Source organism: Haemaphysalis longicornis, unplaced genomic scaffold (genome assembly GCF_048455015.1).
Source record: "Haemaphysalis longicornis isolate Haplotype H1 unplaced genomic scaffold, Haemaphysalis longicornis Haplotype H1 scaffold_7, whole genome shotgun sequence".
Classification (NCBI taxonomy): domain Eukaryota; kingdom Metazoa; phylum Arthropoda; class Arachnida; order Ixodida; family Ixodidae; genus Haemaphysalis; species Haemaphysalis longicornis.
The window spans coordinates 138174625-138201290 of record NW_027526422.1 but is presented as its reverse complement, the minus strand read 5'-3'; the positions used below and the strand labels follow the sequence as shown (position 1 = coordinate 138201290).

Genomic DNA, 26666 nt, shown 5'->3' with positions numbered 1-26666 from the left:
TTTTACGTAGCAGGAGATATAACATTAACAGTTTTCATTCTGACACAATACTCCTGCACCTCTATTGAGCGCACACAAATTTCCCGCGAACGTACAGAGATGATCCGAAATTTTTTGTTCGCTCACACTGATACACAAACGAAGGAGCGATTCAGATATGTCGGGTTGCCCTTTCGTCACCATCAAAATCATGTGTAAGTTCTTAAATTGGAATTTGGAATAATGAAAACACAAACACATTGGGAGCAAGAAGGTTTTTTTAAAGATATAATTAGGATATGTATTTCATAAAATTAAACTGCCTGAAAACATATATTTAACGAACTAGGCCTCACCAACAACTTGCGCTAAGAAAGCTCGCCTGTTCTTGCGAATAGGCAGTGAAAAATGCTGCAAGCAAGAGCTTGAACATTTGACAAAGTTTTGTGCATGAGGTCTGCAAAATTGGTGCTTCCGGAAATACAAGACTGCGTGCTAAAATGAATCTGGCGCCAGTGATGAAAATGCAAGTGCGAGCCTGTAATATCTAGGTAGTTTATATGTACACCTTTTGTATTGTAGTGCTGTTGACGTTATTGAGTTGTAAGACAAGCGACAGCCAGTATAATCCCAATGCTAGACTTATCATTGCATGTTCATCAAAACTTGCAACTATGCACAAAAACTATAATCACATGACTTTGCAGTTCATTTGCGTTATGGCTGTTTGTTAACCGACATACTGTATGAAATGTGCGCAGTAACCAAGTTACTGTGCTTGTTAATGCGCTATGTTATAAGCACTTGGTAGAACGCCCAATCAAATCGTGCAAAAAATTGCATGTGATTTCAAATTACATTCCCATAGTTATATTCGTTATCTAAGCTACTGACTAACAAATATGAGAGAAACGCATCTGATGACTTGTTCATTCTGCATGATAGCGTTTTATCTTGATAAAAATGGTTCAGGTTTAAGATTTGCAAACGCAATTATTGCGAGAAAAAGGTGTCTTTGACTTCGTTTTGCGAATGCTCTGCAAACACTGTATTATAAAAATTAGGTTACAGCTGTTACAATTCCGCTCCGGCAGTTGCACGCAACCAATGGCGACATTTAGCGCCCAAGGGCGTGCCGGGAAAGCAGCCGCTAAAGCCTCCGCACGTGGCCTTCAGGAATTGTCGCCACGCTGGAGCAGCTCAAGGTCACTAGGAAAGGGAAAATGACCTTGCGAAAAGTGATAAAAAAAGTTTTGTATAATACGAATTGCGGCTTCAGGACTAACGTAATAAAGATTGCCTCCTAATGCGAAATTGCTTCACAACTCTAGAATAATGCCAGCAATTTATAGGATAATGAGAAGGACCTTTATTAATTATGTACACTACACATATTGGCATTTACCTTGCAGGTCGTATCATGTCACTGATATTTCTATGTTTTAAGGCGAGAAGAGTATTACCTAAATGCATTCAGTTTGCTTGTTTACACCATTGGTGAGTGAAATTTGTCACTGAGAATATGATTACTTGTGACAGTGTCTTTATTCAGATCGTGATACTTTAAAGAGAAATGGCAGAGAGGTGATAATTGTGTTCCTCCTCCCCGAAAACAACATATTCAGTGCGAACGACATGAAGTTACTATATAACCTTTTATGTTTGCGTTATGACAATTTGTGCCGAAACACGACATCATGAGTGTCAAATGCAGGCTTTTGCATAGTATTTTCACGACGTGCATGATATGGTCTAAAATGTAAGTATTATTGATCATAATATCAGCACGTATCGGCCAGCACTAAAAATTTCTTTGGGCACCTGAATCTGCTTAAGTGGTTTGAAGACAAAAGCCTGGCGATAATTTTTAGGAATCTATTTTCTTTTACCTCGCATTTGTCTTACTTTTTCGCTATTGTTTTCTCGTGTTTTGATGATAATTATTTTAATCAATACTTTTTCTGCTGCACCATGCATCCTTCACGTTTTTCACTTCTTCGTCTGAGTAGGCTAATTACGTCTGCAAGCAGGTTGGCACAATCCACAGCTTCCATAGTACGATGCACCTGTGAAACTGGTGTAAACCTATTCTACTCACGTTCCTGATTACAGGCCAACGTCAAAAGTGTTTATTAAAAAAATAAACCTCAATTTTTTTATGCGTTACCACTGTATGAATATAGCCCAATTCGGGAGCACCGGGATTGCTGGCGTGGTCTGATGACATATATGTGGGCATAACTGGGTCATGTTTGGAACGCCAGCTGAAATGGTGTGTTATTACCTTTTGGAGGACAGTGGTCCTATTACTGGGCATTAGGTTTGATTTCAAACCATGGTTTCACCGAGCCACGAACACAACGGTATAAACAAAACAAAAATTTGAAATGATTACTTTGCATGCGTGATTTTGCGGTGGTTATTCGTTTACACAAATACAACAGTTTTGAAATTTTGCCCAAGATATTATAAATAACATGTGGCATGACTGGGTGTGTGAGATGCGTTAGCCTTATGCCTAGGAGTCCGCCAAGTTAAGGTGTCTTGGGTAATAATTCAACAAATTGATTTATTTTTTGAGACTACGATTTAATGCCTTTCAACAGTACTTTTTAATCATTCCACTCAACGTAAGTGCGGACAGCTAGTATGACCCAGATATGAAATTGTAACGGGTGGCAGTGTCATCTATGAACAAAAACAAAGCTCGTCGTGCACCGAGTAAAATTATAAAATAATCGTAAAACTTGTGATGACATTTTATGGGCGTAATTCTAAGCCGTTTGCACAAAGGCCAGCACCATGTATTTTTACAAAAATGCATACTTGTGGGAAGTGACACAAATAAACATTAAATTACCGTAAATGTTCCTAATAATTCCAACTGCTCCAAAAGTGCACATAGAAATCTAAAATGGACACCTTATTCATCACCCCGAAACAATAAAGACAAAAAAAGTATATAAAATACAAAACACGAATGTGCAAGTAGCGACTGAGGATAGGATAGGATAGGAGTAACTTTATTAAATCCCGGCAACCGACGGTTTAAAGCGTCGACCCAGGGTTATGTCCTACTCTGCAATGCCCCAGTTCGGCCCGTTTGTGGCGGGTCGTGAGGCTTGTGCTTTTCGAGCGCACCCCGGGCATGCTGGACGGCCCATAGTTCAGTGTCCTTGTCTGTACACTGCACTGCACTTTGAAGTTCGGGCGAAGCTACCTGTAGGTAGCTTCGTTCGGGAATCTGGCGCAGTCTCACATGATGTGCCATTGGTCCGCCGGACCCACTGAGTAGTGACTGAATTTCCACGAAAACCGAATATGCGGAAGTAACGCCTTTATTCAATATAAAAGTGTAAACGAAGATATTTGTCGGGTGGAGTATAAAAAATCAAAAACAAAAAAAAACGTAAAAAAATATTTTTAGAGGTGAGCACAAATGAAAATATGGAACGTAACCTCTACCCCACAAAAGACAAAAGAGAACTTGCCATAACAACGTTCCAAACATCAAAACATTGCTGAAGCGGCCCATCACGCAACGGCCTTCATTTGTATAAAATTGTGCAATTGCGTGCGCTAAAACATTTGTGCAATATATTAGCCTGGGCGAAAATACTCGTCGAATTCTATTTTGAAAAATCTATACACGACAAAAATGAAATTCGTACTAAGGCGGGCCGAGAGGTTAACAATATTCTTTATAGGTGTGCCCTCCAAAAAAGAAGTGAAAAATAAAAAAGCTAGAAAAAATTGTGAACTGGTCTACGTATCTACAAAGATGCCTGCTTGGTGGAAGAAATCCAATTATTTGTGGTGACACCATAACTTGAAATAATTTGTGGAACAGTCTTGAAGAACAAAAAAGGAACAATGCATTTTATGAAAATAAAGTAAAACTAAAATACGAAGCTGACACATGACTACCAAAAACGAAGAATAATTTCAATCAGGGCGGAAAAACATATTTGAAAAAGGAGTTAAAAATAGCAAGTAGGGCCAACTGTGTAGCACCCTGAATTTGCACTAACCCGCATATTTGCAAAAGTAACACGTTTATTCGTTATCATAAAGCAAATGAAAGGCAGATGGTGGAACGCAATTTTAAAAAACCAGTATTTAAATCCAGAGAACAAAAAATATACATAAATCAACTGTCTGAATAAAGAAGGACCTCTTGTACACATCCCACCAAAAGAGTACCAAATTACTAAGGCGTGCCAAAGAACACAGGAAGCACCAATAGAAATATCAAAACGAGAAAACAGTGTAATAACCTGCACTGCAGAAATGCATGTTTAGGGGAAGTAACACGTTTAGTCGTTTATTACCGATCGGAGTTTGAAAAATAGAATATATGAAAAGAAAACCCCATTTTCGCAAAATAAGTATCAATCAAATCGAAAATATGATTCGGTAACACCGTTACAAAACGTAGACAACAATAAAAAGGCCGGAAAAGAACAATAAAAAATAAAGTAAAATATCCGGAAATTCGACCAACCATTAACAATCACTTATCTCCCAAAAATACATTTGGCAAGGTTGATGCAAGTAATCTTTATAATGCCTTAAATGTACTTATTTCGCATAAATACTGAAACAAAACCTAGGCACTGCCCATTTATGTTGAAATCTGGCTGTAAATATTCACCATGAACATACACAGCTTAAAAATGCGGCGCATTAGTAGCCAATTCTTCGAACTTATGCATTCTTTGAAGGTGAGATCTCCTTCCAGTTGCAGCATAAAGCGTACGAAATAAACCCGCAAAAACTGCTTTTATTACATGCCGTTTGAAAAGACGTTTGGCCATGTCGAAATAGAGCAATCGGATAGAGGTCGGCTTCATAACGCGGGGGAAAGATGTTCGACTTCGGTTATGGGGCCCAGCTAACATCGCCAGACTTCATTAAAAATCGCTCTCTCTCTCTCTCTCTCTCTCTCTCTCTCTCTCTCTCTCTCTCTCTCTCTCTCTCTCTCTCTCTCGGTTATGGGAAATGTTGGTTTATTTCACTTCATTCACCATCATTCATCATCATCATGCGATAAAGTTGGCTTTCTTGCATGGCACGCCAAAACGCGAAAGCATCGCCATAATTAGAACACATTTCGGTGACCTAAGTACTGAATATTTCTTGCATGCGCATTACATTACCTTGACCATAACAATCGGACATGACGGCATGTTTGTCGCCGCGTCACTGGGACACTTTGAGCATTAGAAACCAACCGATCGGCTTTCTGACTGAGTCAACACAAATCTCATTGAGTCAACACAGAACTACCAACCCATGTAAAAACCAAACTTATGGTACCAGTTGTGCTTGCTTAGTTCTCGTGAGCTTACCTCCATATTGTCATGACGCAGAAGGTGGGGAATCAGGATGTCGACCTGCTTCGAAAGGATTTTTGGAAAAAGCGTTCCTTCACCTTCAAAAAAGAACATCAGAAATCACGAGTTTGCAAAATTTACGACTTCCCAATAAAGAAGCAAGCAACCTATTCCATGAGTATGTCTGGATGAATGGGAAGGACTATTTCTTCTCCATTAGCACACAAGAGATACTCATCTACGTGTGCCGCTTCATGCCTCCGTTAAAAAATGAAAGCAACGTTACTCTAGAAAATACAAAAACATTTATTTCTGCGTACCAGTAACCACTACACACTCTGTTTTTCCTGTGTTAAGACAGAAAAAAGTTCCATAAATGCGCGGCGGGATCCATAACACGTATGGTTACGTAGCCATGGACGAAGCAGGTTTCTTCAAGTGAAAACGTTTATTGGAACAAAGCTGTGCTATCCTTAGAACTTAAAAGAACACATGCGGTGACGTGGCCGTAAACACCATCATGTCCGCGGGCGGTGGTCATCGAATCAAATGCTGTGGTGCTGCCTCTGCGAGCACCGTAATTATTCGTAACTTTTATTCATTAACCTTAACCGTAACCTTTATTCGTTCACCGTAACCGTTCACCGTAACCGTTAACCGTAACATTTATACATTAATCATTGGTGAACCATCCAATCACACCGAGAATACTGGCGATGAAAGGCGGACGTTTCACTCGCGGATCGCCTAATGTAAAATTCTGTATTAGAGCTTGTTGCTTGCTTAACGCCAGAGGCGGCAACTTGGTCCTTACCGGTCGAGTTATTACGGCTGATGAATTACGCCTAAAAAACAAGAGAACAAAGCTGAAAGTACAGCTTAGTGCAAACCGTAGGTTATCAAACCGCAGGCTCAAAATTCCTGCAAGATCACCACTGTCGACAGACCTCCTCAAAACCTTCTGGAAGCTTCAATCTCGTCGAAGTCAGGTCATGTTTGAAAAAAGGTGCAACGATTGTTGGACACCAACTGCTTCTATTCCAATATGCGCTGGCAACACTGCCAAATAGTTCCATTCACTAGGACACACAAGCAGCGCACGATTAGGGCTAGACAATGATAAGGAGTATAAACTACCACGCCAGCAGCCTAAAAGTCCACACCAGCAATTCTTTTACCAGAAGTAGCACTGATTTTCTGCAGCGCACGTTGCAGCTTCAAGGCAACGTTCCATCATACCTCGAACTCCTAGTACAACGCCGAAGCACTCTCAGGTACACTGAGATTTTTTCATCTCGGATGCATCCGGCGAGTCGCAAAGAGACAAGACGCCGTCATCTCTGTATGTTTCTATCTGCGACGCCACAACTCACCAAGGGCTAGTTGTCCAAGGCAAAGTAGTGTTACTAGCAGTAGCATCGTAAAAACCATCGTATGCGCAGGGGAGGTTCCCAGTCACACCCAGGAGAGAGAACGGTAGGGGAAGCGCTTCAGGGTCGCGTTACACTGATGAACATTCTTGCCAAGAATGCGCAGTTCATTATCGAACTTTTCCTATCCGCAAGGTTAAACCAACGGCATATTACTGCCTATTCGATTGACGTGGACAAGTCCGCCCATGAGAAAGCACTTCTTCCTCTGCTCCGGCAGATTCACTCTGTCACAGATCTACACATCGTCAACGCCTACATAGCACCAGACCCTTACTGAAGCTGTGCACAGGCTGTACTCAGGTAGGAAGCGACCTCAATCTTACGTCGCAACGCATGCCCCCCCCCCACTCCCCTCCCCCAAAATGACTCGGCCAAGGAGGTGGTCATTGAGACAGATATAGTCGAGTACGCGGCCTTGTTGTCCGCAGCCCTCGAGAACGAATAAATCACGCCGATTTTCTTAGTGTCCTATATTCCTCGTCGGATTCTTTAAGAAATTTGTAAGCATAGTCGTGTTGTTAATGGCAAACTTTGGCTAATAGAAGTGCTCTCATTTGGGTTCACTGCCACGCTCATTCTCTGGAACACTATCAATAAGTGCGTGCTGTTCATTACCAGCCTACTGAATGTTGAAGAAACTTGACGATTTGTAAGGCGTTCGCTAAGTTTTGCGAACATCGGGAACCCCGCACGGGGCACCTTGAGCAATCTTGGTGACGGTGTTGGCGACACCGCGGACCCCGAGCCCCCAAACATAGGCTGGATCCAACCGTGGCGATGTGTTTTAAGGTGAAGGGCCGAAACCTGAAACGGTGGCCGCCGGAGCCCAGGTCAAGCTTCGGCGGATGGGCTCCCTATATGTTTACCAGTGTAAGGCTGACGAAGAAAGTACCCCCGTCCCATGCTTTCATACTATGCCATATGGTATTTTCAAACCCCCCACCCCCCAAAACGTGATCGGTTCCTGAAAAGGGGTTGCACCGAAGTATCTTTCCCCCCTATGCCATCGGTAACCTTTTCTGAACCGGATCATTTTCCTCGATTTCTTGTGATGGAATCCCTTAATTCAATCCATCTTCTTGCATCTCAGTCAGTCTTCTTGATGCCAAAATATCTTGAAGCCTCAATAGGAAAACCGTATAAGTGCAAAAAACAAAGGTCTGGTGAACTCCTCATCAAAATAAATCGCAAGCAGCAGTGCACAAAGCTTCTAGCTCTGACTAGACTGGATGATCAAGACATCAGCGTCACACCCCATCGCAGCCTCAACAGATCGCAAGGTGTGATATCCGAGACAGATCTTTTGAACGAAATGGATGCGGATCTTCTTGCGGGCTCCAAGAATCAGGGCGTCACTGCCGTGAGACGTATCACCTTCCGCAGAGACGACAAGGAGATTCCCACCAAGCACATCATCTTGACTTTTGATCGCGCCGTTCTTCCACAACATGTAAATGGAGGTTTTATCCGGTGCTCCATCCGTCCCTACATCCCGAACCCGCGGCGTTGTTTTCAGTGCCAGCGGTTCGGGCACGGTACTGACAGGAAAGGGGCAGGAAAGTAACACAGACAGGAGCGCCCCTTTCCTGTCCGTTTTACTTCCTCCAGTTGTGCCTGGCCCTAAACCTGTTCCCATGATGAAGTACCAACTAGCTCGCATCGACACATTAATACGGTACTAACTCCTGTCGTGGCCGAATGACTTGTGCAAAATGCGTGGCCCACGATCATCCGAGCGACAATTCCCCATCTGACACCCTCACTTGTGTGAACTGCGGGGGCCGCATGCGGCGTACTTCAGCAAATGTCAAAAAATTGCAACTGGAAAAAAAGATAATAAACATAAAGGTAACTGAGAACATCTCCTTCCCAGAGGCGCGAAAGAGTTTCGCCTCTTTCCCCATGTGGAGGTACGCCGACGAAGCTCGCGGGGGGGCGGAGTGGCGTATCGTTTCCAAAAGGACCCAGTTCAGCAAGTCTGACCTGGTCCCTCTCTGCCCCCGCTGGGTTGCTTCAGGCAGCCCAACCCGGCACCACGCCGCTTGCTAAGGCCCAAGCGGTTGTGGTGCCAACCGTCTCTGTCGGGACCAATGCAGCTCCCGCCACTGCCTCCCAGTCCTCCAGTGCATTGGAGGATGCCGAGGGGATGGACACCGGGAGCCCCGCATCTACTCCCACCACCACCGCACCGCCCCTGCCACATCTGGCGCCCCCGGCACCCGCGGCGGTGGCGGCTCAAACGAAGGGCCCCCGAAGGGGCGCCAAGTCCAAAGGGCCCGTTTTCGACGGGCCGCCCGGATATTGACATCTGGCGAGGAAATGGATGTCGGGCCGTTCTTGCCTGCAACGCAGCGCGAGGAGCGGCCACCTACTTTAAAGCCTACGGAAAGGCCCAAAAACCCAATCACAGAGTAACAGCCCCGAAAGACGACACATGAACACACACACACACACACACACACACACACACACACACACACACACACACACACACACACACACACACACACACACACACACACACACACACTCCATTTATTCTTAAACGCAAATAATGGGAACAGAAAACATAGTTCAGTGGAACTGCAAAGGCCTCCCTAAAAAGCTTGACGATGTGCATGAGATGCTGCATGCCAATCAGCCAAGTGTCATGTGTCTCCAAGAAACGCACCTCAATTCCAAACAGACAAATTCCTTAAGTAGGTGCATGGTATTCAGAAAGCACAGAATTAGCTGCACACACTCTCCTGGGGGCGTGGCCATAATTGCCCGGAAATCCTTGGAATGCCACCCTGCAACTTTGAACACTGTCCTTCAGGCTGTAGCAATTCGCGCAATAATATTCAATAGATTGATAACGGTATGCTCCCTATACATTCCTCCAGATCATGCACTCTCGAGCTCTGAATTCGAGGTGCTGGTTGACCAGCTGCCCGAACCATACATCCTAACAGGCGACCTTAATGCACACAACTCTCTTTGGGGCTACTCCAGAACGAATGCCCGACGTCGCCTGATAGAGAAATTCCTTACATCTTCAGGAGCATGCCTTTTCAACACAAAACATCCTACATACCATAACTTAGGACACAATACATACTCACATCTCGACTTGGCTATTGGTTCTGGAAATATATTTCAATATCTTGAGTCGGGCGTGGGCTCTGACCCGTATGGTAGTGACCACTTCCCCACTTCACTAACGTATACAGGTAGACGCCCAAGCAGTCCATCTTCCCATAACAGGTTTATTGAATCAAAATCAAACTGGAGTACATTTACAGAATCGTCTAAACTACACCACACGTCCATAAAACACCTACACGGGGAGGAAGCCACCCAACTCGTCACGGCGCACATCCTCGACGCCTGCCAAAAGTCCATTCCCCAGGCTTCCAGTGCATCCCAAAACCCAAGGAGGCCCTGGTGGAACGAGGACTGTAGGCGGGTGTGAGAGGCCCAGAACAAGGCGTGGGGTGTCCTTCGCCGGTACCATACGTCGGGTAATCTTATTTCTTTTAAACGGGCAGAGACTTTTGGGAAGCGGGTGTGTCATGAGGCGAAAAGAGAGAGTTGACGCGCCTTCCTCACTTCCTTCAACTCATACACAGACACTCACAAGGTATGGACAAGAATACGAAAACTTAAAGGGCAACATACACATAGCCTGCCCCTGGTCAGCTCTACAGGGGCCACACTTGAAGACCAGGCTAATGCACTTGCAGAAAACTTCGAAGACGTGTCCAGTTCAGCACACTACACAAACACTTTCATAAAGCACATCTGCGGAAAAGAAGTCCCTGCGAGATAACAACAAGTCGCACACTTCCTACAATACTCCTTTTTCAATTCTTGAGCTGAAGGCCTCTCTGACCACATGTAAGCCTTCAGCCTCAGGTGCAGACAAAATCACATACACCATGATACAACACTTACACCCAGACACTCTTGAAAAACTCCCACATCTATACAACAACATATGGCTTTCGGGGCACATTCCAATATCTTGGAGGGAGGCCACCGAAGTGGCATACCTGAAGGAAGGGAAGGACCCTTTCTCTCCCGCCAGTTATGGACCCATCGCCCTGACCTGTGCAAGCTTCTCGAGAAGATGATCAACAGCAGACTCGTGTACTTTCTTGAGTACAACGCTTTTCTCGAGAGCTGCCAGGCTGGCTTCAGAGCGGGGAGATCCACCAACGATCAATTGGTTTCGTTGGAATCATATATAAAGGATGCCTTCGTACAGAAACAGTTCTGTGTTACGGTGTTTTTCGACATCGAGAAGGCCTACGAAACCGCTTGGCGTTACGGCATACTTAGTGACCTCAAGTCATTCGGTGTCTCGAGTAACATGTTAAACACCCTTATTAGTTACTTGTCGAAGAGAACGTTTCGAGTGAGAGTCGGTAGTGCACTCTCAAAGGTTCACGTGCAAGAAAACGGCGTGCCGCAAGGTTGCGTGTTGAGCTGCACTCTCTTCATAGTAAAGATGAACTCTCTCGGGAAGGCACTGCCACCTACAATCTCTTATTCCATGTATGTAGATCATGTCCAGATTTCCTTTAAATCATGTAATATGTCCATCTGCGAACGTCAAGTCCAGCTGGGCATCAAGAAACTTTCCGGCAGGGCAGACAAGAATGGTTTTAGACTTAGCCCTGTAAAAACATCTTGCGTTGTGTTCTCCAGGAAGCATGGGATCCATGCCGAACCAGACATTAGTCTTAAAGGGCTGGTGAAGAGCTTTTCAAAAAAAAATTTGTTGGGGGCATAACACATGGTTTTCGTGACGCTGAATTCGAAAAACATGTTTATTTAACGTGTAAATACACCCAAACCATCTTTTCTCGTCAAAACAAACAGCCCCTGCCCGCGAGCGTGGTGGGAGCCCCGGCTGCCTTTCGCGATTGGCTGGCGGCAAATGACGTCATATTCAGAAGTGCCGGTGCTGCGGTGACCGCTCGGACTGAAGATCTCATTCTGTTCCCGTTCAGATACGGGCCAGAAGCTCCTCCGGTGAACGCAGGGCTCACACAATCTTTCCTTAGAATAGGAGAGCCTGAGGGAAGTATAAACACAACCGGTTCGCTCGCGGCGAGCATTAGAAAGGGGTTCTCTCCCGACGACTCATGGCCGACTTGTTTCTCGGGTGCAGGGAAGTTGCGCAGATATTGTTTCACCGCTTTCATGATGATGTTTAGAGTTTAATGGCGCAAGGCCGACTAAGGGCAAAGAGCGCCAAACAAAAGTGATTACATGAAAGTGACATGGACGTAAAAGAACATTTTAGTAAAAATAAACAAAGTAAAACACAACGTAATGAAGATGACTGGTGTAAAGGGCCAGGTTGTCAACATGCATGATAAGAAATGAGATGTAAAAATTTTACGTCGGCGAAAAACTCGAAAACGCGTTTGATTGAAAACAGGGCTTCGTCTCCTAAGAAGTATGACGGGTGTGGTGGAATATGTCGTGTGTGTAGTTGAGGGAAGTGTTTGCGTCGTGTAGTGTCGAGTGCCTTACATTGTATGAGGATGTGGATCACGGATAGGGCCTCTCCGCACCTGCTGCACAGAGGCCTTGGAGACCCAGTGAGAAGGTGCGAGTGTGTTGCATGAGTGTGCCCTATCCGCAATCTAGCCAATGCGACTTCAGGGTATCTATTGCGTGTGTCGGAGGTGTACGGTCCCAAGTGAGGTTTTATTACGTGTAACTTGTTGTCTGTCTGTTCACTCCAGTGTGTTTGCCATGTTTTGCGAAGTTGTTGTCTGATATGTGGTTTCACGTCGGTGTAGGGTAATGTGGTTATGTCTACTGTATTCAAGAGTGTAGCAGCAGCAGCCATTCGGTCCGCTGCTTCGTTCCCGGCTATACCACAGTGGCCAGGGACCCAGGAAAGAACCAGTTCAAATTTGCGTACATACACAGACATAATACCCTTGACTATTAAATTTATAACGTGATTTTTTGAAGACTTTGTTGACGACAACGCCGGCACAACACTGAGGGAATCTGTATATATAATGGATTGTGGGATGTGGCTTTGAAGGATATGATTAACAACCAGAAGTACACCATAAGCCTCTGCCGTAAAGATACTTGTATTACTGTTAAGAGTTCTCGTGACACTAAGGCCGGGCCCATGCGCCGCGCAGGACACCGAGGTGGAAGTTTTAGAGGCGTCCGTATAAAATTCAGAACATTGGTACTTCTGCTGCAAATATAAGAAGTGCTGCAGAACTGCACATGTGGGAGCTCGGTTTTTATCTACCTGTGCGAAAGATGTGTCGCATGATACAGGGCGGAGATGCCATGGTGCTATAAAATCTGTTTGAGAACTTTGTATGGTGTCTAAAAAGGAGACAGAAAGCTCTGACGCTTCCTCTCTAACTCTGTAAGAGAAGGGCGCAGAGAACGATGGTCGATTTAAAAGGAGTTCACTCATGGATCTATCATAAAAAACTGATTTAAAAAGATGATGAGGCATGGATGAAATTTTAAAAGCATAAAGGAGGTCTGTGTATGCTCGCTGACGTTGTAGGTTCCATTTGTTGCACTCGACATACAGGCTTTCAACTGGACTAGTCCGGAAGGCGCCACACGCCAAGCGGAGCCCTAGATGAAGCACAGGGTCCAGCATTTTCAGGGATGTTTTACTTGCTGACCCATAAACAACACTACCATAGTCCAATCGTGAACCTATCAAGCTGGTAAAAACACGTAAAAGAAGTTGTTTGTCAGCACCAAAAGAGATGTGCGACAGAACCTTAAGGATATTCATTGTTTTTAGGCATTTATGTTTTAGCTGTTTTACGTGTGAAATGAATGTAAGCTTTTCGTCAAAGGTTATGCCTAAAAACTTGTGTTCCTTTTTGACAGGAATCAAGACACCATTGAGTTGAATGTCAGGATCCGGCCGGATACCACGCCTCTTGGAAAACAAAACACAAGTGCACTTTCCCGGATTAAATTTAAAACCGTTGCTATCTGCCCAGCCGGCAAGCTTGTTCACACCAAGCTGGACTTGCCGCTCGCAGACAGACAAGTTACAAGACTTAAAAGATAATTGTACGTCGTCTACATAAATTGAACATGAAATCGACGGTGGCAATGCCTTCCGAAGAGAATTCATTTTTACAATAAATAGAGTGCAACTTAAAACTCCACCTTTTGGCACGCCGTTTTCCTGCACATGAACCCTAGAGAGTGCAGTTCCAACTCGCACGCGAAACGTTCTTTCAGACAGGTAACTGGCAAGCGTGTTCATCATGTTACCCGACATGCCAAAGGACTTCAAGTCGCTAAGGATGCCTTACCGCCAAGCAGTATCGTACGCCTTTTCAAGATCAAAGAAGACTGTCATACAGTACTGCTTGTGGAGGAAAGCATCTTTGATATATGACTCTAATGCAACGAGTTGATCGTTCGTAGATCGCCCCGCCCTGAAGCCTGCCTGGCAGCTCTCGAGAAGACCATTGTACTCTAAGAAGTACACGAGTCTCCTGTTTCCCATCTTCTCGAAGAGCTTACACAGGCAGCTTGTCAGGGCAATGGGGCGATAACTGGCAGGAGAAGAAGGGTCCTTCCCTTCCTTTAGGACAGCCACTACTATGGCCTCCCTCCAAGAGCGTGGGATGTGCCCCGAAAGCCATATTTTATTATATAGGTGTAAGAGTGTTTCAACAGTGTCTGGGTGTAGGTGCTGTATCATGGTGTATGTAATCTTATCTGCGCCTGGAGCTGAAGGTTTGCACGTGCTCAGGGCAGCCCTCAACTCATAGAGAGTGAATTCAGAGTTGTAAGAAGTTTTTGAGTTGTCTTTGTCGTGTAAGGGCTTTTTTTCTGCAGATGTTTTGTGTTTCATGAAAGTGTTTGTGTAGTGTGCTGAACTAGACACGTGTTCGAAGTGTTGTGCAAGTGTGTTAGCCTGGTCTTCCAGTGTGTCCCCTGTTGTGCTAACCAGGGGCAGGCTGTGTGTCTGTTGTTATTTGAGCTTGCGTATACGTGTCCAGACTTTGTGTGTGTCTGTGTATGAATTAATGGATGTCAAGAAGGTGTGCCAACTCTCTCGTTTTGCCTCACGGCGCACACGTTTTCCTAACGCCTTGGCCCGTTTGAACAAAATGAGGTTACCCGACGTGGGGTACCGACGAAGGACACCCCACGCCTTGTTCTGGGCCTCTCGCGCCCGCCTGCAGTCCGCATTCCACCACGGCCTCCGCTGGTTGCGCGGGGCACCAGAGGCGTGGGGAATGGACTTTTCGGCGGCGCCGAGGATGTGCGCCGTGAGCAGTTGGGTAGCTTCTTCAACGTGTAGGTGTCTTATGAATGTGTGGTGTAGTTTGGATGTCTCTGTAAATGTATTCCAGTTAGCTCTTGCTTCATTAAACCTTTTATGGGAAGATGGACTGCTCGGGCCTGTACCTATATACGTTAATGAAGTGGGGAAATGGTCACTACCATATGGGTCCGTGCCCACACCCCACTCAAGACATGGAAAGAGAATTGCAGAGCCAATAGCCAGGTCAAGATGTGAGTATGTGTTGTGACCTATGTTATGGTATGTAAGCTGTTTATTGTTGAAAAGGCATGCTCCAGAGGATGTAAGAAACCTCTCTATCAGGCGACTTTGGGCATCCGTACGAGAAGAGCCCCAAAGAGAATTGTGAGCATTAAGGTCGCCTGTCAGGATGTATGGTTCGGGCAGCTGGTCAACCAGCGCCTCGAAGTCAGAGCTTAAAAGTGAAACATCAGGAGGAATGTATATGGAGCATACCGTTATCAACCTATTAAATATTATCAAGCGTATTGCTACAGCCTCAAGGATAGTGTTCAGAGTGACAGGGTGGCAGGCTAAGGATTTCCGGGCAATTAGGGCCACACCGCCAGAAGAGTGTGTGCAGCCATCCCTGTCCTTTCTGAAGACCATGTAACTATTCAAGAAATTTGTTTGCTTGGAATTCAAATGTGTTTCCTGAACACACATTACACTTGGCTGATTAGCATGCAGTAGTTCGTATACATCGTCAAGATTTTTAAGAAGGCCTCTACAGTTCCATATAATTATGTTTTCTCTTCCGATTATTTAGTGTAAGAGCTACTGGAGTGTGTGTGTTTGTTTATGTGTCGTCTTTCGGGGCTGTGACTCTCGCCTTTTTTGGCTTGTCGGGAGGCTTTGGCGTCGGGACGCGTTCCTTGCGCTGCGTTGCAAGCAGGAACGGCCCGACATCCATGTCGTCGTCGGATGTCCAAGGGGTGCCCGACGGACCGGGCCCCCCGGACTTGGCCCCCCCTCGGGAGCCTTTTGTTTGACCCGCCACCGCCGCAGGTGTCGGGGGCACCAGAAGTGGCACGGGCGGTGCGGTGGCGGTGGGAGCCGGTGCGGGGCCCGTGGTGTCCATGGCACTCTCCAACGCACCGGAGGACGGGGAGGCAGGGACGGGAGCGGCACCGGTCCCGACTGAAGACGTTTGAACCACAACCGCTGCTGCCTCAGCAAGCGGCGTGGTCGCAGGTTGGGCTGCCAGAGGCAACCCAGGGGGGGGGGGCGGGGCAGGGACCAGGTCAGACTCGCTGAACTGGGTCCGTGTGGACACCAGACGCCGCTTCGCCCCCCGGCGAGCCGCGTCGGCGTACCTCCCCAGAGGGAAAGAGGCGAACCTCTTTCGCGCCTCTGGGAAGGTGATGTTCTCCGTGACCTTGATGTTAATTATCTTTTTTTCCATTTGAAATTTTTCGCACTTGCGGGAGTACGCTGCATGCGGACCGCCGCAGTTCACACAAGTGAGGGTTTCAGATGGACAGTTGTCAGTCGGATGATCGTGCGCCGCGCATTTCGCACACGTCGTTCGGCCACGGCAGGAGGTTGTACCGTGCCCGAACCGCTGGCACTTAAAACAGCGCCGCGGGTTCGGGATGTACGGACGGATGGAGCAACGGATAAAACCTGCATTTATGTGTTGTGGAAGAACTGCGCGGTCGAAAGTCAAGATAATGTGCTTGGTGGGAATCTCCTTGTCGTCTCTGCGGATAGTGATGCGTCTCACGGCAGTGACGCCCTGATCCTTCAAGCCGGCAAGGAGATCCGCATCCGTTTTGTTCAAAAGATCTGTCTCGGATATCACACCCTGGGAGCTGTTGAGGCTCCGATGGGGTGTGACCCTGATGTCTAGATCAGCCAGTCTAGTCTGAGCTAGAAGCTTCGTGGACTGCTGCTTGTCATTTATTTCAAAGAGGAGTTCACCAGACCTTTGTTTTTTGCACTATATGATTTTCCTACTATGGCTTCAAGATACTTGGCGATCAAGAAGACTGACTGAGATGCTAGAGGGTGGGTTGGATTGAGCGATTCCATCACAAGAAATCGAGAAAAATTATCCGGTTCAGGAAATGTTAAAGATGGCAATGGGGGAAAAGATACTTCGGTGCGGCCCCTTTTCAGGGACCGATCACGTTTGGGGGGGGGTTTGAAAATGCCATATAGCATAGTATAAAAGCAGGGAGACTGGGGTACTTTCTTCTTTGACCTTACCCTGGTAGCCAAAGAGGTCCCTGAGCTCCCTGCCTGGTGAACAGACAGGGAGCCCATCCGCCGGATCTTGACCTGGGCTCCGACGGCCACCGTTCGTGGTTTCTAACCCTTCACCTATAAACACATCGCCACGGTTGGATCCAGCTTATGTTTGGGGGCTCGGGGTTCGCGGTATCGCCAGTACCGCCACCATGATTGCTCAAGGTGCCCCGTGCGGGGATTTCACCGCTTTCACTACCCGCGGTAGTCACAACTCCTAGCACAATTTTTCAACCCACCATCATCCCCATCCTCGAATGTAGAACTCTGGTTTTACATTTCGACAGGTGGCAACAAGCTCTGTGCAGCGGCCTGCGATGCGCACAGGCAGTGCGGCCACCGCTGGTCGCCGCGTCGCGCAGAGGTGCTGGTGTCGGGTCGCTGCTCGGCCAGTCAGCGGAACGTGGCATTGCAGCACATACGCATGTTTTAGAATAGGGGAGCCGAACGTTGGCCGCCTCCAAAAGGTAGAGGGACCCAAGCGCAGCACGCTGCTCCCCGACGAGCTTTAGAACGCCTTCCCCAACAGCACCAGCCGGCGCAGGTTGCACGGAGTCGCCGCCGATGTTGGGAACTTTAGGTTTAGCACCAAGCCAGATAGTTGGTCACTGCTATCTCTACAATTGTGAATGACTATCCTTAACACAGTTTTTAACCACACTATCATCCCCTTTTCCCATGTGGAATCTTATTCCTACGTTCATTCTAGCGAGCGCAGATCGGTGGTGTGGTAATTCTTGCGCGCAGGTAACGCCATCCATCGGCCTCTCGCCGCATCTGGTGCTCGGGCAGGTTCGTTTGCTGCCGTCGACGAGCCTCCGCGACCGGTCGGCGCTCCGCATCGCGGTACAAATTCGATCAAACCTTTTGACATCACCTTGGATGACAATCCCTAGCACAATATTTCACCACACTATCATCCTCTCTTGCACGCTTACCTTGCTTTTCGCGACGGCCTTGATTCTCGACGGCAGCGAAGAGCGGTCGCTACCGCGGCATGTGTGGTGCGAGCCGTTTCGTGCGCCGTACGGGCATGCACGACCGGAGAGTGTGCGGAGCGCTTCCGCGCGCAGAAAATGCTCCATGCTTTCAGCTTGCTTGATTTATTCTGAAAATCTAGCTATTCAGCTAAGCTGTCGTCAAAGCCAACAACGTTGATGGGGAGAACGAGCAAGTTCGGGAAGCACAGAGCGCTGTGGTCCGAAAAATTTTCTAATTCCCTTATAATAATGGATCAGGAACTTGGGGCACCTGCGTATTTGTTTGAACCCGTCGCTTCGCATATGTAGCACAGAGCACCCGATGACATGGCCAGCCCCGCGACAACGTAGTAGCCACGGGCGCTCGGGTAGGAAATGTCTGGTATAGGAGTCGCTTAAGGGAATCACACAGTAGCATTACGGTTAAAAGTCGGCGCGGAAGCAACACTAGACAATGATGATTATTAAAGTGCAGATTACACGCCTGCTTAATTCGGAACTTCGCCCAGAAATATGGGACACAGCGAAGCGGCGGCGCACGTCGCTGGCCGTCTTCAGAATATGACGCTACTCCCGGTCGCTGCCTCTTGGTTTCTCGCTCTTCCGGCGATACGGCAGGGAGCAGTGGGTAGGGCGTAGGGTCAACTTTAACGACAAATACCGCTGTCCCCAAGCTGAAAATGACCAAAAAACCTTTACAGACATAAACTGACCAATGTAATAATTTTTAAAAGTAGAGTTTTGCACGGTTTTAAAAGCGCTTCAGTAGCCCGTTAATGGTGTGTTCATTCCTGTGAACAAGGAGCACAAGTTCTTAGGTGTTGTGTTTGATCACAAACCCACATACATCCCCACATCAAGGAACTAAAGCAAAGATGTATCAAAACAATGAATATTCTTAAGGTCCTCTCACACCAATCGTATGGTTCCGACAAAGAACTCCTGCTGCGCCTCTATACTGCTTTGGTTGGGTCTCGTTTGGACTATGGCAGTGTGGTGTATGGGTCCGCGACTAAAACAGCGTTGTGAACGCTTGACCCAGTGACTTTTGGCTACGTCTTGCGTCGGGTGCTTTTCGCACTAGCCCGGTCGAACGTTTGTATGTCGAGTGTAACAAGTGGTTCCTTGAGAACCAACGAACGTACATGATTTGCTTTATGCTTTTAAAATTACATCGCTGAACAAATATCCTTTTTATCCCGTCTTTAACAACACATCCACATCTCTGCTCTTTGTAAATCGCCCATCCGTTCCTCTGCCCTTTCCGCTTAGAGTGAGAGAGCGAGCCTCGGATTTCAGCGCCTCGTTTTTAGATGTGTACAGATCATCCTTTTCAGACATTTTACCGCCTTGGCAAGTTCGCCCTGTGTCCTGTGACCTTTCTTTTATGAAACTTGACAAAAATTCGGTACCACCTGCTGCAATACTGCAGCAGTTTGTGTTTCTGCAGTTTAAATACCCACGTGCAGAATTTTACAGTGACGCTTCTAAAACCTACACTACAATGCCCTGTGCTGCTCATGGTCCGAATTACAATGCAGCCAGAACCATGTGCATACACACAACCATTTTTTCAGCAAAAGCGTATGATATTTTACTAATCGTACAACACATTCTTGAAAATCAAATTCCCAATTCCATCATCTCTAAAGATTCCTTGAGTGTTGTTCGCGCACTATCATCGCAAAGGTCCCCCCAAAACTACATAGTTAATTTTGTATTCAACGCCATTATGTCGGTGTATGCGCGAAGGCATGAGCTACTCCTCTGCTGGGTCCCAGGACACTCTGGGATCGCTGGCCACGAGTTGGTAGACGAGAGGGCCGCTGCGGCAGCACTCGGGTACACTGTACACATAACAACGATACCCTATACAGACTTCAAGCCACACATAAGACAACACTTGCGCAGAGCATGGCAAACACACTGGAATGAATAGACAGACAACAAGTTACACGTTATAAAACCACGCTTGGGACCATACACAACTAACACACACAACAGACACACGGAAGTCGCATTGGCTAGTCTACGGATAGGGCACACTCATGCCACGCAATCCTATCTGCTCACGGGATCTTCTAGACCCCAGTGCAGCAGGTGCGGAGAGGCCCTATCCGTAGTTCACGTACTCATTCAATGCAAGGCACTCGACACAACACGACACAAACACTTCAGATAACTCTACAGACAACATATTCCCTAAATCCATCGTTGTTTCTGGGTGACGATGCCATGGCTTCCGTGAAACGCATGTTTAACTATTTGTCAGACGTTCAGTTTTTAAACCTCATTTTCTATCACGCTTAATCAAATCTGGCCCTATACACCAGCCATCCCCATTTTGTTTAATTATTTTTACTATGTCCGGTTTGCACGTTTTTATAGCTACATTTTCATGGTAATCACTTCTCTTCATTGAAGAACTTCTTCTCTGGCGCACTTTGCCCTCATTGGCCTTGCGCCATTAAACTCCAACAATCATCTTCATCAGCGGACATCAGGAAATACACAGGGGAGGAGAGGTTAAAGAAATCATTGCTGATAAGCCGGTGAGTGAGCGAATTGAACCATGTGCAGGGGAACGTTTCTACGTTGAGCGCACCAAAAATTTTGTCACCTATTCTTGGGAGGATCCTCGTTTTATGTGTCATGCTAGATTTACTGCGCCTTTTAATTTCAAACTGGCACCTTGAACGCTCGCAGGCAATTTTCTAGGCTCTGAATCAGTTTTGCTGTACTTGAGCTCTTGTTGCAGGGCGCTTGCTTTCGCCGGTATTTCTAATGACGGCCATGGGCACGTGGCTGCCCGTACCAATCAGTGCCTTTGTTATTTTGTTTGGGTTGCTTGTCGCCGGCCTCAGCCTCTTATCTCCATGACGCTCCGTATCCGGCGCTGGTATTTTCTGCACTTGTGCGGCATTGTAGGCTTTCCGGTATAATCGCTCTTCCTCTTTTGCTCTATGATAGCATCCATGAAACATTCTGCAGCGTGCCATTTTTTCTTTGGGAGCCACCACTTTTGATTTTACTTGCCATTTATCTACTTTTGTTTATCACTGAGCAGTCAGTGTGGTAGACACAGGGATACTCAGGAGCGTACCACGTACAGTGGTGAGCTCGCTTAGGGTGAACACGGGAGCGCGTAGCGTCGGTACTATCGGGGCGGCCTACCGTGAGCTCACCAAGGCATCACGCAGGCGTTGGGCATGTCGGGTCAGTATTTGCTTTCAGCGCGCGCATCGCGTCACTGGACTGTCGGCTCGTCTTCTGCTAAGTTGCGCGTCGTCTGTTAATGATGTCTCGCTTCGAACCTCGAATTCTTGATCGTTGTATGAACATCCCTAATAAAAATCACCAACGTACTTTTCCACGGTAAATTGAATCGAGGTTGTATTGCGAAAGCTCACTTCAAGATCTCATTTTATTTTTGATGAGCTTTGTGCTCATGTGTTCATTTGGTTCCAGTTGCAATCACTTATAAAAAATAAACTGCTGCTAAAGTGAACGCCATCTTTTTATCGAGTCTGCTTGAAGCAACCTGGGAAGTTGCAATATGATGAACCGATTGCAATGTTTTCCAGCTAATGAACGAATAAGTGCTCACTCAGAACCATTTTTATCGGGATCTTCGCTCCAGTTATTGATACAGCGGCCGATTGCTCGACCGCTATAAACAAGATGAAGTTAGCAGGCGAGTCTCAGACGCTACGATGACGCCATGCGCGCACTGAATGCATAGCTTCGCTCGACACGCACAGCACATGCGTGTTACTTCACGCCTCCCATCGTAGGCTGCTGTGATTGTACCTGCTACTGTGTGCTCCAGTGTTGACTCTAAGCGCACTCGTCGCTGTACTTTAGGCAGTCATTTAAACCTTTGTTCGCCAGTGTAGTGAATGAAAGAACATTTGACTCCATCGTCTGCCACCCACGACAGGATATGCTCTAAAGCGTGTCTCTCCAGGATTACATGGTTGGGCTGACAGCAATGAATTACCTGTATGTGCAGGGATCTCTTTTCACTTGACTGACTGTCCCCTGTGCAGAACAAGGACGATGTTTGAACGTCGGCAACGTTTCTCGCAGCTAGCGTAATAGACACGGACCTGTTGTGTAGCACGTACAAAACGAACTGTTTCTGTACTTAGTACGATGCCAGCTTTCAGAAGCGGCGGTGTCGTGCTAATTTCCCCAGACTGCAATTTATTGTTTAACCCTTCAAGATGTCTGTGTTCGTTGTATGTCAATATTTGGCAATACAGCAATTTCCACTGCGCGAAGCCTGCGACACCACAAGCGTTACAAACATACAGAGTTGTTTCTTGCGGAGTGGATATAAAAAAGTACAGAGTGAGTCAGTTATCTGACCAAGTCTTCCGACTCTGCTGCAAGAATACCCAAAGACACGCAAACAACCTACCGACACCCTCCAAAAAATAAAGAAAGCCCCTCGTTAAACTTCGCCCGACAAGTTTCACATGTTTGTGCCCCTCGCAGTGCCGGCCCTGCCGTCCTTCTCAAAAGAGGCCACAGAGGCTAGAAGTGCGATAGGCGACCGCAACAATTTATTAAACGATTTGCTGTTTCGAAAAAAAATGAAATTTTAAGCCACTTCTGAGAGGTCAGCTGGCCAGCCTGAATGATGCAGGAGGATATCACACGATACCGGGCCTTCATTTGTGTCAGCAAAGCACACTGCTATACCACGGTGAGGTGGTGGTACGTTGAGCGAGTCAGACCGAAGTTCTGCCGAAGAAAAGAAACCCAACAGCCGCATAGGTGCTCTCGTCATGGCTGCCGGCATTTAGCGCATCTCTAAGTAGCATTAATAAGCGCTCTATAGATATACCGAATTCAGCCGTAGTAGGTACTGGGAAAGGATGGCTGTAAAGCTTACATCCAAAACACTACAGCACATAGTCTCTTTTGTGATAGCATGGTTTATGTTCTCTGTTGTGTATGTTTATGTAGCGCACCTGCATGCGCTCAACCTCACTTTCACACGCCGATATTCGCGAGGCTTAAGCTACCGGAGCCTGCGCCATATCGTGGTCCACCTCCAGCTCCGGTCCTCTTTCAAAGCACCGACACGGCATGCAGACGCGCAAGCGGCCGAGCACCGTTTCGCCACACCATCCCCAAGCACAGAGGAGCACTAAGGGTTAACGAACATTGTTGAACGGCACCCGGCTCTCAAACCAGGTAGTGTGTGGCCCGGGCCGAATCATCGCAGACCTTGTTGTGCCAGAGCGCCCGGCCCAACTTCGTAACACGGGGCGACGCGCCGAAAGCGGTGCCGATTCACACCTCGACAAAAGCAGACCAAACCGGCCGCGGCCGACAGGCCCAAACTTGCATCGATGGATTGTCGCCCCTGCTTTTTACGTCGGGGTGGCTCGGCCGAATCATGCATCGGGTGAACGACTGGCAACCAACATGCCGCTACTTCACTGGAGGCGGCTTCGCTGAGACGGCGACGGCGTTGCTTTCTTTTTCCCCCTTCGGGGCGGCTGGGCTGACGCAACTGCTTCGCCTACATTCGTCAGATTTCAAACTTCGGCCAACGAGAGTCCTGATTGGAGCGATTCAAACTTCTGGGGACCCCAACGGACTTCCGCGGTATAAAAACTCGCCACTTTTCGGAGGCACCGAGTGGAGAGGTGCCGTCGCCTTTCTGTGCGTCATGTAATGCCTTTGTTAACCTTGTACATACTCTATATGTATGTTGCTTCAACTTCTCTTCGGCTCGAGAACGTCATCGCTCTGATCTGCGCTGCGTCGATAGCGGGCGGAGCAAGGCAACGTCGCTACACCGGTGACTCACGCAGAAACCTGACTCTTCCCCAGCGAGCGAGACGCGAAAGGACGCCGAGCGGCGTTGCCCGAACTACGAGACGACGGAAAGCACTCGTGGTTGCCTAGTCGCGAAGCCAGCGGCTGAAGGGGGTCGCATCAAATCCTTCGGCGGAGAAACCCAGCCGGCCGCGCGGGGCGAGACTAGGAGTACGTTGTCCCCAATCTTCGATTACATGTTGCGGGAAAACGAGTTCAAGGTCGAAGCGCTGCCGAAAAAGAAATCCAGTGACCTCGTAGCGAAGGGCGCTTACACTGAAAGCTCCGCCATCTCGTAGCAAAGGGGTACCTAAACGAGATAGCGCACTTTATGAGACGTCCGATAGAGGGTTGTACGATTCCACTGATCGTCTTTATGTGTGGTCCTCGGGTTCAACGATCTAGGCAGAATGCTGAGAATCGGGGGAGGCCTTCGAGACGGCTTCCAACCGGAGCGCCCACAGTGCGGGCGATAACGAGGTTCCGCGAAAAAGTGTAAACTGCGAAGGTAGCCATACGAAGCCGCACGCGCACCCAGAAACAGAAGCTGTTCCTTCAGCGGCGAGCTGTACCTTGGGCGATGCTGTGGCAAAGCCTGAGACCGGGACACGATAAACGCGCGAGCAACGCAGCCCGTGCGGCGAGCGGACCGAAAGCTCTCGCGGTAGCTTAGACAAGCCACGAACGGCCGAAGCGGGTGTCGTCATCCCCATCGGCAGGGAAACCCAGCTGGCCGCGCGTTGCGATGCAATCTTAAATGTTGTCCCCAGTTCTCGATGGCTTGCTTGAAATCAAGGTGGGGCACTTTCACCCGCTTTCAAGCCAGTGGAGCGAAGGTACTCAGGGAAAAACATGAGAGCTGTCTGCTTGCAGCGAAAACACAATTGGGAGGCATGTGTCCCTGCCTCTATGTTGACGTTGAAGTCCACTCCACGCGAGATTACGGGCGTCAGTGGACCGGGGACAGATTACGCGCTTCATATGACGAGAGGAGCCGCGGCCAAAGAGCTAGCTCTAATGCTGCGTTCTTTTCCCTGTTCGGAGCATCCCGTTCCGTCATGTTGAGCTTCGGTCTCAAAAACGCGCCGTATTGCTTCTCGAAACTAATCGACCACGTGCTTCGTGGCCTGTCTGAGTACGCGCTCCCTTACCTCGACGATGTCGCCATGTTTGCCAACACATGGCACGAGCACGAAGAGCACCTACGAGTCGTGCTGAGCAGGCTCAAAGAGGCCGGCCTAACAGTCAAACCAATGAAGTGTCACTTTGGTTGCGCCGAAGTGACGTACCTAGGCCATGTAGTGGGGCGCGGCCTATGCAGAGCGTCGGAATTCAAAGTAGCCGCGGTCATGAACTATCGCCGACTAACCACAACTTCCGAGACAGGGGTTTGCGGGGTTTAGCTCGATATTACCACCATTCTGGGAAAGATTACTCCACACTTGCTAGTCCTTTAACTGACGCCGTTAGAAAGACTGAGCCAGTAAAGGTGGAGTGGGACGCAAAAAAGGAACATGTGTATCATACGCTGAAACGAACCTTGAACGAGGAGCCAGTTCTAATGGCCCTCGCCCTTTCAAAGGGTTTCCGGATTCAGTGCGATCCGAGAGATAGTGGCATCGGAGCCGTACTAAGCCAATGGGATGCGAACGGCAAGTTTTGTACTTAAACCGCAAGCTAACTTGCAGTGAAGAGGCCTACAGTGCATGCGAAAAGGAATGTGGCTGCGTCGTGTGGGCAATGCAGAAGTTGGCGTGCTACGTAGCCGGTTCCCAGCTTGCTGTAGAAACTGATCATTGCCCGCTAACCTGGCTAAATAACATGTCGACGAAAAGCGGTCGTCTGCTAAGGTGGAGTATGATACTACAGCAGCACAATCTTGTCGTTCGCAACAAAAAAGGAAAGTTGAACGCTAACGCTGACGAACTAAGCCGTGCGTTCTAAGTTAATGCTGTCTTGTCCTGCCCGTGACTTTTGTTTCGTCTCTTCGTGAACAGCTGTTACCTAAGCAGCCATGTAGGAGCAAAATTATTCGGCTCATTTGCTGCTTCAGTTGATTATTTCCACACCGCGTGATTTAAAGTAATCAAGCTTAGTCACGATCATTTCGTGTCGTGTGTTACGTTTGCACATAGTCTGAGTTCTTAATTTAGGAGTCCTGCGTGTCGCATGGGTCTCTTGGTGCCGCGAGTCGAAATTGGGGATAGACCCTTGGCTAGGAAAGTTTATTATGTTTTGGAGTCTGGTGTCCTGACAGAGGACAGAGGGTGCTTGCTTGTGCTGAGTGTTACATGCTGTCGGTCGGTACTTTGCAAGCTGCAGAACGATGAGCGACCCGTGCTGAGAAACGAGACTGGAATAGCCGGGCGAAGCTGGTCGAGACACCTGGTCAGCACGATGATATAACTGTGATCCGGACCTGGCAGGTGGTACCTCTCCGTGGAAAGTAGCTATGAGCCGCCCTTTTCATGGATCATTGGAGGTGAACCTGCATGAGTCTGGCGAACGAGCGCGGCCGGCATCCCAACCA

General features: G+C 47.7%; 1 protein-coding gene across 5 annotated transcripts in view; it reads right to left on the bottom strand.

Moving 5' to 3' along the window:
* Positions 1-26666, bottom strand: part of LOC144147059 (uncharacterized) — a 320221-nt gene that overhangs the window by 142555 nt on the left and 151000 nt on the right. For all 5 annotated transcript variants that reach the window (XM_077679092.1, XM_077679089.1, XM_077679091.1 and 2 more), the window contains exon 11: positions 5331-5413. In XM_077679092.1, coding sequence (XP_077535218.1) covers positions 5331-5413 — 83 coding nt within the window. The remainder of the gene's footprint in view (positions 1-5330; positions 5414-26666) is intronic.